General features: G+C 36.9%; 1 protein-coding gene across 1 annotated transcript in view; it reads left to right on the plus strand.

Annotated features, from left to right (window-relative positions):
• The first annotated feature begins 7,631 nt into the window (after positions 1-7,631).
• LOC125677335 (uncharacterized) overlaps positions 7,632-13,749 on the plus strand; it is a 31,740-nt gene continuing 25,622 nt past the window's right edge. Inside the window, exon 1 of the mRNA XM_056160106.1 lies at positions 7,632-7,917. Within this exon, the coding sequence (XP_056016081.1) occupies positions 7,768-7,917 (150 nt within the window). The 5' untranslated portion in view covers positions 7,632-7,767. The remainder of the gene's footprint in view (positions 7,918-13,749) is intronic.

Here is a 13,749-nt window from a genome sequence, read left to right on the forward strand (position 1 = left end):
GATAAACCCTGATAACCTATGGTATAATTTCCATTCTGTTGAACCATGGAATAAAAGCAAAATTATTATGCTTCATCTTCATAAGTAACATATACAAATCAAGTGTACACGCATTTTCTGAACCTGTACAATGAAATTTTAAGTTTTTCTCAACTCGTACATTGAAATTAGAAATTTCTTCTAAAGCCCCTGTAACACTACAGCATTTTGTTAGACGTTTGGATGCGTTTTGAAAAATTGGAGAAATGTCGACATTCTTCAAATTGATTTTCTAGGTCAACGTTGTTATAACGTTCTTGTACCACTTGGGTAACGCTCAGCCAACGTTCGCACAGTGTCAGGCGACGTTTGTGGTCGAAAATAGCAGCAAAATCTAGCGTTCTCAGCGCTTTGATAGCGTTCGGGTAGCGCCTGCCTAGCGTCCAGGTAGCGTTTCATGGAGCCAGCCAAGCCCATCCTACCCAACAGAGCCTCAACTGCTGCAGGAATTTGTAGTAAGCATCTACAAGGGCCAGCAACACGATGAAATAGAACCCCTTGTAGATGTAGTACAAGGAGCCACTGTGTGCAGGACACCTAATGGCCACATGCTTGTCATCTAGTGCTCCCAGGACATGGGGGAAGTTCCACATCTGATAGAATCTGCAAGCAACTTCTTTCCACTATTCTGGCCTACTGGAATCGGTCAGCATCTCATCCAGGTACTCATACAGTATGGCATGGCCAACCTCTCTGATCACCAGTGACTGCGAGGCATAGCTGTCACCAGAGGCAAGGTGTCGCAAAGTCAGGGTCAGTTTCATACCAGGGTCAAGGGCCGGTCTAAAGCGAGTGTCATTCTTGGTGACCCTGGGTCCAACTCTCTGTCTCAGCTCATCAAACATCTCTGGTGACATGCGGTGAAAGTTGTGGAAGGAGGCTTGGTCTTCAGGTCTGAGTTCAGCCATCAGCTTGTCATAAACACCAAACTGGGGTCGCCTTCCTATCCAGGGTCTAACCCAGCTTTTTCTTCCTCTCCTCTTCCTTTTCTTCTTGGACTCTGCTTGGACATCTTCACCTGGTGCAATGCCAACTGCAAGAGGTTGTTGTGATGCATGAGAGCAGAAACAGCATACTGGTGTTTCTCTTGGTCTGTCGTTCTTCTGAGGTCTTCACTCTGTGAAAGTTCCAACAGGGCGGTGGCCTCTGCAAGCCCCTTTATACATGGCAAGTGGCTGCCAAACCCTTCTGAACGCTACCAGTAGGTTACAGGCGCGTTACAAGGACGTTACACAGACGCTGCAAAAATTCAGAACGCTGACAGACGTTAGTAAGACGTTGAAAGAGCGTAACATGAGCGTTAAGAACGCTCAACGAACGCTGCAAACCGTTGGCGACACGCTGGACAGAAGTTCGACGGACGTTACACAGGCGTTACGCAAGCATTACCCAAGCGCTTGCCGCGCGCCGGACACTCGACCCAGATGGGCGGCGTCCGTCTAGCGTCCAGGGAACGTCCTGACTTTCGAGTAACGTTCGAGTAACGCCCGCCAACTTTCGTGTAATGTTCCTCTAACGCGTAAGTAGCGTTTTGATAGAGCGACGTTAACTTTTGTGCACATCCAAAAATATTTTTCACCTTCAGCGTTTGCCGATGTCCCCCGACGTTCCACAACGTTTGCCGACGCTCGTCTAACTTTCTTGTAACTTGTTTCTAACGTTCTCGACGTTCCTCTGCGTTTCACAACACGTTACTCGAACGTTAGTGAGAACGTCATAGTGGGACATTATGGAAAGCCAAAGGGTTCAATATTCTATAGAACGTCATAGTGGGACATTATGGAAAGCCAAAGGGTTCAATATTCTATAGAACGTCATAGTGGGACATTATGGAAAGCCAAAGGGTTCAATATTCTATAGAACGTCATAGTGGGACATTATGGAAAGCCAAAGGGTTCAATATTCTATAGAACGTCATAGTGGGACATTATGGAAAGCCAAAGGGTTCAATATTCTATAGAACGTCATAGTGGGACATTATGGAAAGCCAAAGGGTTCAATATTCTATAGAACGTCATAGTGGGACATTATGGAAAGCCAAAGGGTTCAATATTCTATAGAACGTCATAGTGGGACATTATGGAAAGCCAAAGGGTTCAATATTCTATAGAACGTCATAGTGGGACATTATGGAAAGCCAAAGGGTTCAATATTCTATAGAACGTCATAGTGGGACATTATGGAAAGCCAAAGGGTTCAATATTCTATAGAACGTCATAGTGGGACATTATGGAAAGCTAAAGGGTTCAATATTCTATAGAACGTCATAGTGGGACATTATGGAAAGCCAAAGGGTTCAATATTCTATAGAACGTCATAGTGGGACATCATGGAAAGCCAAAGGGTTCAATATTCTATAGAACGTCATAGTGGGACTTTATGGAAAGCCAAAGGGTTCAATATTCTATCTTTGTAATTATGTATTTGTTGTTCCTAAATGCGCCAACGGTTCAATGTAAATAGAAAAATGTTAATCGTTATCTTGACATTTGACATTTGTAGTGCATAATGGTATATTACATCTTATGCCATTCAAATAACGAATATACCGTTATGTACTACAAATGTCAAGATAGCGATTAACATTTTTCTATTTTACATTGAACCAATGGCGCATTTAGTAACAACAAATACATAATTACAAAGATAGAATATTAAACTCTTTGGCTCTCCATAGGACATGGTCTTTAGTTAGAACAGTATTTGGGTTACTTCGCTAAGTGGAAGATGAAGTTACACTGAGTAAATCCACTTTTTAATTTGGTTTAGAAAATTTCCACCGATTTCGCCATTCCCGAGGAAGCGGGAGTATACATGTAATATAGAGTGCAAGCGCTGTTTGAAACACCCAACTTGAATTCTTCATCCATTTTCTCCTTTTTGTGATAGGGGTTTCTAGTAGATTCTAGATGTCTACCAATCTTCAATAGATTGGCTATTTGACTCAAGATCAAGTTTTCTTCGTCGTCACATAAATCTAACGATAGATCATTGCCAATCTGCAACATCTCCAGAAAATCTGTGTCACAGTCCATTACGTATTGGCATGTTGTAGAATTAAGACACGTGGTCCCGTCACTCAAGCACCAGGATGACTGGTCTTTATGCTTCGTCTCTTGGGGTTAAACCCGGGGTCGTGAAACCGGAATTATATGGCATAATGAAGTCGATGTCTAATATACGCTTCATACTTCACCGCATATTGTTATGCGTAATGTGAATTTTTTCATGTAGTTGTAGACTTCTTGGTTTTTTCTTTATTTAAAAAAAGTATTTTACGATGCTCATACTTTGTGATCTGAACACCCTAGTATTTTGATCCTGTTTCATGATCAATCTAATTAAAATCAGACTTCTTAGATCCGCGCCGTATACTCTGCGTAAGAAGCGACTGTGAGCGTATCTAATTAGATTGTTTCATGATTGATTAGCAAAGTAAAGGACTTAACCTGGAGGAATTATGCAATATCTTTAAAAATCGCTAGTGTTGCTTATTCATAGAATTTAGATTTTGAATGTTTATTTTCTTTCTCTAAATACCTGACGTTTCTGAATTTTCTTTTCAATGGCTATTTCCCGTTGGGATATGGGTTAGATTAGGTCCTCGGTACCCTTGCTTGTCGTAAGAATGAGACCGCAAAAACCGAGGTCCCGTGTCACAGTAGGTGTTGCACGTTAAAGACCCCTCCCTGCTCATAGGCCGTAAGCGCCGAACATAGGCCTAAATTTTGCAGCCCTTCACCGGCAATGGTGACGTCTCCATATGAGTGAAAAATTCTCGAGAGGGACGTTAAACAGTATCCAATCAATCAACCAATCAATTCTATGGATTTTTATGACATTTTATATTTTACATTTTCAGTTATATTTCTTTGTATAGTAGTAGTAGTTTGTTTGTTTATAGTAACATGTGTACATTCACAGACATTATGTTAAAGACCCAAATAAAATACCGTACGGTTTCTTCACGGATCACTGGATGTGGGCGGAGCTCATCTATGGTCATTGTTATTTACCTGGCCAAGAGATCAGGGTGCTGTGTATTCTTTTGATGTACACAGGAAGGGTATCAGGACCGTCTGCAGTGTTTCTGTGGTCATAGTGTTCGTAAAATGATTATCCCTATGGCTAGATGACACACATTTTACAAAATACTGGACAACTTTGGGTCTTTACCATTCAACAATTTTAACCAGAATTTAATCATTCTAATTTTGACACGTATACACAATGGATATCTATGAAGTTCACCATAAATCATATAATTCGGGGTACATGTAGTTGTGTTAAGATTCAATGTAAGTTTACATAAGAGATATAGCGCATTTGCTGACGAAACGACCGACTGAGAAATCTAAATGGAAAACACCGGTTTCCAATAATAGACTGGCGTGTTATATTTAAATATAAGGCCGGCGATTTTTATGTTTCTTTAACCAAGATAAATAACTGCCACAGTTTAGCATTATTGACATTTATATGAGTCATTCTTTATTCAATAAACCATTTTCTTATTTGGAATGATGAACAGTACAATAGTTTCATAAGTGCATTCATATTACACAACAGCCCTTTTACATATGGCGTTACTTAAGTCACTGTCTTTTTCTGACATAACTGCTGCGCCTTTAATAGATGTCATCAGTTCAGTTGCCTTTGGTTGATAATTCGAGTGTTTATTTTTCCTAAATATCATATGACAGTTGCTACATGAGTTTTTATATTTACTTTTGAGAAGTCAAACTGTATAACAGTTCTTTTCCTCCCTTTACCTATTTTTACCTATTACATGCTGTGCATTTGTGCCCTTTTTCCTGTAGTTGTTTAGCTTTTCGTCAGCCACATTACGGTTTAAAAATCCTGTGCACACAGGAACATGTTAGTGTAAACAAACAGAACTACAGCGATTTCGGAACAACTTCCCTTTCTTTAAGTCGTAACTTGCAAATATTGGAAGTTATGATGAAAATGACTAATGTTTGATGTTTGTTATAATATATGTATTACATTTATAACACACGTACCCTCTCAATAAAACGACCCCAAAAAATGAAAAGCAAAAAAAAAAAAAAAAAAAAAATAGATAGGGAAAATACTCGGAGTGTATGGATTAAGTGTAAGATTACCGAGCACCTAAACCGCTAGGCCACACAGGCATGTAAATCTCAAGGTAAATTTTGAGAAAGATGTTTTCATATTTTATCCATGTTCAACAAGAAGGCCACCTTAAACCAAATTTCCGCAAATGGACTTATGCACAGTCTTACTCAAGAAAATCAATTTCAGTGTTTTATTTTTGGTTTAGGGTGGCCTTTTGCAACAGTTTGCAGTTTTTTATGCCCATTACGTTACATCTACTATATACTCTATATAATCACGGTGATGTTTATGCTTATGAAATAAAGCTACTATCAACATATAGATATATTTATTAAGTAATTTGGGTTAACACAAGTATAAACTGACATTGTATAGCAGAATATCTGTAAAAAATGATATTCAAGAAAAAAGTATTTGTGTAGGCGAAATTGCATACCAAGTGCGCTATATTCCTTTCAGATGTAGTCTCTCGATGATATCTAAATTTCAAAACCCCATGATTCACACCCATAAAGAAGTATTGGAACAACCATTTTATAAAACATATCAAGTTAACAATCGATAGATAAATTCAATTCCCTTGTTGTTGTTTTTAATGATGGCATACATAACTCTGGTTGCTCGTTGAACAACAGATTTTCTGGTATTGTAAAAAGTTTGTTGTCTGTCAAGCAAAAAGGTTATCAAGATATTGAGTGGACAGTATATTGCTATGTCCAGTTTGACCCTTGACCTTTGACCATGTGGCCTCAAAATCAATAGGTGTCATCTTCTCCTGAATATACACCAGTGTACTAAGTTTGACGTCTGTCAAGCAAAGGGTTCTCAAGATATTGAGCAGACAGTATATTCCAATGTCCAGTGTGACCCTTGACCTTTAAACACGTGACCTCTAAATCAATAGGGAACATCTTTTTCTGAAGATGTATCAGTGTACCAAGTTTGATGTCTGTCAAGAAAAGGGTTCTCAAGATACTGAGCAGACAGTATATTACCATGCCTAGTTTGACCCTTGACCTTTGACCATGTGACCTCAAGATCAACAGGGATCATCTTCTCCTGAAGATGTAATAGTGTACCAAGTTTGATTTCTGTCAAGAAAAGGGTTCTCAAGATATTGAGTGGACAGTATATTCCAATGTCCAGTTTGACCCTTGACCTTTGACCATGTGACCTCAAAATCAATAAGGGGCATTTTCTCCTGACGACGTACCAGTATACCAAGTTTGATGTCTGTCAAGCAAAGGGTTATCCAGACATTGAATGGTCAGTATATTCCTATGCCCAGTTTGACCCTTGACTTTTGACCATATGACCTCAAAATCAATAGGGGTCATCTACTTCTTAGGATGTACCAGTGTGCCAAGTTTGATGTCTTTCAAGCAAAGAGTTCTCAAGATATTGAGCGGACATTATATTCCTATGTTCAGAGTAGATTGACCCTTGATCTTCAAATGGACCTAAAAAAACAATAGGGGTCCTCTTCTACTCATAACCAACCCACATATGAAATATCATTATCATCAAGTGAATGGTTCTCAAGATATTTAGCGGACAACATGTGGTCGACCGACCGACCGACCGACAGGTGCAAACCAATGTGCCCCTCTTCTTTGAAGGGGGCATAATAAAAGGAGCACTGCCTTAAGAAATAAAGGAAAAATACATGAAACTATACACGTTAGAAATACATACATGTTGTACCTGCAGTACCAAGTACATGTACATATATAAAACATGTACATTGCAAATAGCTATTTCACTTGTTAGACATGTAACTGCTTAAAAGTTTGCTTTCATTGTATCTAATCACGTTATCCGGTACATATTAGTTCTTACAAGTTTATTGTTATTTCAAATTTCCAACATTCCGGCTTGAGCATCACTGAAGAGACTTTATTTGTTGAAATGCGCATCTGGTGCATCAAAATTGATACCGTATAAGTTATTTACATTATAGGAGCTTTTCACATTCTAGATAAATCAAATGTTAATATGTATACTGATAGTTCACATCATCCAACAAAATCTCGGAGAATGTTTATTACAATTTACTACTAGTTGTTAAATTGTGAAATTTCAAATCTTATTCAATTTTATCAGATTATGATAAACAATCTTTTAAGCTTGTTTTCAAAAACAAAAAAAAAGCATACACGTACTTGAGTAATTGTCTTTTGTATAATTTCTTATGTATTTTCACTGAGTTGTGTCAATTAGGCAATATTTCAAAAGATTATTTTACAAAACTTTCCAGGTGAATCATTTTTACTAGGGTTTGTGATAATCACCCTTCGGTGAAATGGTCTTACGTAAAATCTAGAAATCAAAATTGCTACGATACAACTTCCTCTGTCTTATTCGAGTGTAGTTTTGCCGGGGGCGCCGGCTTTCCTTAAATTAGACAGTTTGTCTTGGCAAATAAACACTGATCACGTGTAGAAACAACTTTCATTGTATTTGGGGGGGGGGGGGAAACCCCGATATCGTCATGGGTACATTAATAAAAATCACATACTGAAACCGAAACCATCTCCGGGGAGTCATTTACATAAATTTCAAATTGTCAAACAGACGAAGCAGACGATCATGGTGTACGGTATTTCAGATTAAGGCTTATCAGATGCAATGATTTCCCCGTGCTGCTGTCTACGACTGATTACATCATGTGTTACTTGGATTCTGTTCATCGTTACAGTAATCAAAGATGTCGAAGGCAGCCATTTTCGTGGAGGAATTTTCATGTGGAAACCAACTTCCAACGGCAATGAAAATGAAGTGAGTTTAAGATATCCATAGTTAGTGAATTTTTCCATTTTGTTTTAGGGGGAAGGGGTGGGATGGCGTGCACTATGCAACATAGATTGAATCATTTATTACGCACTTAGAACATAATATCAAATGAACGTCTCCATATGAGTGAAACATTATCAAGCGGGACATGAAACAATAAACCATCAAATATCCAACCATACGTGAAATGGGCATTCCCACACGGTCGGACCGACTAGAAAGACCGCGTTTTCTTGAAGCTTATCTGAATTTAGGCCACAAACAACCTCTCCTTGTTGCATGTTTTCCTCGTAGTATTTTGAATTAGACAAAGGTTTTTCAAAAAAATTATAGTCTATGGATTTTGATATTTTCCTGAATCAAGATAGTTAAATTTATTTTCATCGATGCATCTGAATAGGAACGTGTTTACCTGAACGCGACAACACAGACATTAAAGCTGACATGAATTACCTGAACGCGACAACACAGACATTAAAGCTGACATGAATTACCTGAACGCGACAACACAGACATTAACGTGTGTTTAGTAGCGTTGCTCGTGTCTTTATTTCAGTATCGGTTTTGGTAGGCTTTAGTAACCAGTGTCGATATTTGAAGTTATTCAATCATATAATGATACAATTATTGGCATATTCTCGGTCAATACGATGTTTCAGCTAACCTCGAAGTGCAATATTTATCTCCTCTCCCGTGAATATTGTATTTTTTTTGGATAACTAAAACATCATATTGACCTTGTAAATGTCAATAGTTGTACATTTTGACTTATAACATTATTTTCATCATGTCAATTTCCTAAACTGCCTGTCGCTATTTCCCTGTATAATGGAATCTAAATATGGTCATCATAGTTTAGATTGGTTTACAGGGATTGCGATTGGTAAGTTTGGAACACTAGCAGGACTTACTCAGTGGCTCCTGATACATGGACGAAGAATATTAAACCTTCGCCGCATGAGGTCATTATTTGAACCACTCTCGATATCGAGTTGATAAATTGTACTATGCTCGTTCTTGAGACTTCTTTTTTTTTAATGATATCCTATAATTACATAAGATTTGAAACTCCTACTTGATACCCATCTTGGCCCTGGGGATTGCGGTTTGATAAACATTATAGAAATTACTGGCGAAATTCAGCAGAATTTAATTAAAGCACTTTTTCATTTTACCATGCTCAACACCATCTGGCCATAATCAACCTTAGTCCCTAGTGTGAGCTTCTCACGTCCCCCTCCATTACAGAGTTACGACCCAAACAAAAACAGTGAAACAAATAGACATGGGGATTACTAACAGATAAATAACGAAGTTTTGACTCAGAAATCGAAAGTACAATTTGGATAAAAAATGGAATTACCTCCAATGATGACTAAGTGTTTGACCTTCTTTAGCACATTTCTTTAGACCTCTGTTGTGTCCATGGATCCGAGTTTGCCCAACTATCTATTTTGTATTGCTTATAGGAGTTATGAGATTGATCACTGTTCGTTGTCTTCACCTTGCATCTGTATCTGGATGAAAATTATATTTCAATCGCGAGCAAGCCATACATATTTTTTAACGTTTTCATGACAGTTTTTATTTTCAAACAAAGATTTTGAAAATAATTGTAATTCCATTCTAATGATAATCATTGACTTAGAATACTCTCGAGAGTGTCTAAGCTTTATGCATTTGATTTTCTTTTTATTGATATTTTTTACTTCTTTTCTTATTGGAGTTTGTTTTAATTTGTTTGTTTTCTTTTAATTTAAATAGGATATCGTCCCGAAGATAATAATTTGATTTCATTATTGTTCGTGTCGTTGATCATTTTTAGTTCTTTTTATTTCCTTATTCACTTGACCTCGTATCTTCTATTAGATCCGACACTTTGGATGTTGAGTGTTGTTGGTTTTTAGTGTTTTCTCTCTCTATATATATATACATATATATTAAGCAGACATTCATTACCTGTATAAAGATACCCACTTCCGCCCCTATCCGAGGTTGAAATCAAGACCTGCGGAACCAAATCTTCTAGTAGCGTGTTGAAATTTGTATCAAAGCTTCCTGAGATGATGTAGATTTACGTTCGTTCAAATCATGACCCAGGAGGTAGGGTGGGGTCACAGTAGGGGATAAAAAAACTCTTCTTTTCAAGAACAAAAGAGCCATGATTGATAATATTAATATGCAAGCATTTCCAGGTTGTGCAGATTCAAGTTTGTTCAGATTGTTGTCCCTGTGGGTAGGAAGAGGCCACAATAGGGTATCAAAGTTTTACATAGGAATATATAGGAAACATCTTCGAAAATCTTGTAGCAGGGCCATGAGTACTGGTGTTAATATGCAATTATTCCCGGGTAATGCAGTTTGATTTATGTTCAAATTGTGGTTGGGGGGTAGGGGGGTAGGATCGGGACAAAATAGGGGATCAAAGTTTTAAAAGGGGATAGATAGGATCTTCTCAAGAACAACAGGGCCATGATTAATCTTATGAATATTCAAGCATTCCCACGTAGTGCAGATTCAAAAGTGTTCAAATTGCGGTCCCCGGGGGTAGGGTGGGGACATAATAGAGTATCAAAGTTTTACATGGGAACATATATGGGGAAAATCTTCTCAATACATATAACAGCAGGGCCATAAATATTCATATCAATATGCAACTATTCTCAGGTAGTACTGATTAAAGTATTTTCAAATCACAGCCATCTGGGGATAGGATGGGGGCACAGTAGGGGGTAAAAGTTTTATATGGAAATGTATGGCGGAAAATCTTTGAAAAATTTCTCAAGAACAACAGGGCCATAATTCAGTCATATTCATATCCAAAGATCTTTCCGGTAGTGCAAATTCAAGTTTGTTGAATTTAGGGGCCCTATAGAGATCGGGTGGAACCATAATAATACAGGAAATTAATGGAAACAAATTCTTTTCTAGATTAGCAGGACCACTTTAAATGATATCAAAGTGCGAATGTTACTAAGTTCTGTGGATTCAAGATTTCATTATGCTTCGTGAGTAAATATCAGGGACATATTGCTTTTTTCCCGTCTGTCTGAAACATGAACCTTGCTCGTAACTTTTGAATGGTGAGCAATAGAGCTATCATATTTCATATGTGTATTGCTTGTGACAAGACCGTCGTTGTGGTACTAAAGTTTTAACCTTGACCTTTGGGTTTGACATACTTTTAAGAAAATCTTCACTTAGGCAATCTTTCCGGAACTATTTAAAGGGGAATGCACGCGATTTGAGCTGAACATTTTCAAATCTTATTTTTCCATTTTTAATGTTTAAAATGTTTATCTAGGTATTTCTAATGGTCAGCAAAAATTGATTGTCAGTTGTCGAGGTAGATGGGAGATACAGAGCTCACAATTCTTTGTGATGTAAACAAGGTTCGTGTCCTATTTTTGTTTACATATAAGCTAGATGTACCAGTAAAAGTTTGTTCAAACCAGATTTTTCAATTTACAAGTTAATTCTGAACATAATTTAATAGTTTCCAGTGTTTAGCACATCTCATTGTGTTTTAAACATGTTATTTTCTATGAAGCAATCTATATGTAAACAAAAACATGACACGAACCTTGTTTACATAAAAAAGCATTGTGAGTGCTGTATCTCACTTGTAACTCAAAAATTGATATTCAAATTTTGGTTGACCATTAGAAATACGTTAGTTAAGCACTTTAAACAATAAAATTGGAAAAATAAAATTTTCAGCTCAACCGTGCCCATGCCCCTTTATACGAGTATTTTGTATAAAGATTCCTTATGTCAGGAAATTTCATTCGATGCTATGGTAATTGACCTTGTGACCTTGACATTGGAGTTTGACCCAAATTTTAAAACTTTAAAGAGACACTACACATCATTTTGCGCAAAAATCATAAAATGACAATTTTCCCAGCGTTTCCTCATTTTTTGTTGCATAGTTGAATGTATGGACTTTACGAAAATAACACTTATCTAAAGTTAAAAATTCTCTTTTTAACGTAAAAATTAATACTTTTTGATGACCTATACAAAAAATATCGAGTCTCCTCCTTTTGGTCTTCATTAGCATGTATATAGACGGTAAACAGTGCAGCATGTCGTCCAGTCAAAGAAAGTGTAGTGGATAGATCCAAAAGTTTGACAGTTTCTGCGAGAAAAGAGGTAAAAATGAAATGAGATAAAACTCACACGTGAACTGAAATTTACTTTAATTGGGATCAGTTTGACCGTTGGAAAACAAAGAGCTAGGAGAAATGCACGCAGGACTCAGTGGCAGATCTAGGATTTCCGAAGGGTCGATGTGAAAGTCAAATATTAGCTATTCAGTCATTTTGGTCGCGAAAAAAGGGAGAGAGTCTTGGTCCCCTCTAAATGTAGCAGTGAAGACACTGATTTAATATAAACGTTATTTTTATCTGAAGACGACACGTATTAGTTGTAAAAACATTGGTCAATGGGAACATGGAAGGGTTTCTGTTAAAATTATTATGATATATGCTTACTTAAATAAAAGACGCAGGGTATAATTTCATACTTGTGAACCTCCTATAAGTGGTATTCAAATAATTTTTTACACAACACCTTTGCTCTCATTCAAAATCACGTTATGTAAATAAGCATTCAAAAGTCCAGGTTAGCATGAAGAAACCTTTGAATTCCGGATGATCTTCAAAGCGCAGTTGATAGCGAATTGATAAAATTGTTCATAATTGTCAGTATCGACATGATTTTTATAATTTAATCAATATGTGTTTTAAAAACACTTCATTAAAATGCGGAAAATGAGCTGTAGTGTCTCTTTAATCTAAGGCGTTGCCTGCCCACAACTTTTGAATAGTGAGCGACACGTATTTCATACATGCATTCATTGTGACAAGTTCGGATTGGCCCTTTCTTTTTGGTACCAAAGATTTTGACATTGTAACCTTTATTTGGATTTTGACTGACTTTTAAGAAAAGTTGTCTTGGGCAATATTCTCTGGGCTGTTTAAGGTAGGGGTAGAATGTGCTGTAAATGAAAGACGAAGATAACGGACATATATATATTCCTTAGGAAAAGACTCTACATTTCATAGCATGGTTTTATTTACTTTTTGACCTTGCAACATTGTTTTGTCTTGACCCTATGGGACAAGGTAGGAACCAGAACATGAATTAAATTTTTTTTCATAGGAAATTACTAAGGAATAAAGATTGCAAAAATCTTCTTTTTTTAATCGCAGTAGCTGAACAACAACAGGACTAAGATTATTCGTGTGGGTGATAAGGCCCGTGGGCCTCTTGTTCTGGCTTGTTGGATCTCAGCCAATCAGAAATCTCGGAATCATTTGATTACATGTATATCATTAAAAAAAGATATTGAATTAGGTAGACACTACAACGTTATGAAATCTAATAGATTGTGTACATGTTGTGGTCTCCTTGATATTGAGAACGAATTTCATTTCATATCAAAATGTCCACTGTATAACAATTTGAGGATTGGGTTGTTTTTTTGTTGTTTTTTTTTTGGTTTTTGTTTTTTTTTGACAAAGTATTATTATTCTAGACCAAATGTTTATAGATTAATTCATTTATCAACTACTAGTAGTGTCAGCGATTTGTTGCAATTGAAAAAAAAAGATTGTTGCGATACTATAAGAAAATGTCACATTGATGTTTAATTATATACCAGTTTACTTTGTACGTTCACTCTCTTTCTCTCTTTGAACTGCCTTCAATTATCATTTTGTTCAATTGTTACTCTGATAAGCCAGTTGGCTCAAAGAAATAAAAAAAAAAATTGAAATTGAAATTCGTCCATTGCTGACTAGGACGCACTGA

This window comes from Ostrea edulis, chromosome 3 (genome assembly GCF_947568905.1).
Source record: "Ostrea edulis chromosome 3, xbOstEdul1.1, whole genome shotgun sequence".
Taxonomy (NCBI): Eukaryota; Metazoa; Mollusca; class Bivalvia; order Ostreida; family Ostreidae; genus Ostrea; species Ostrea edulis.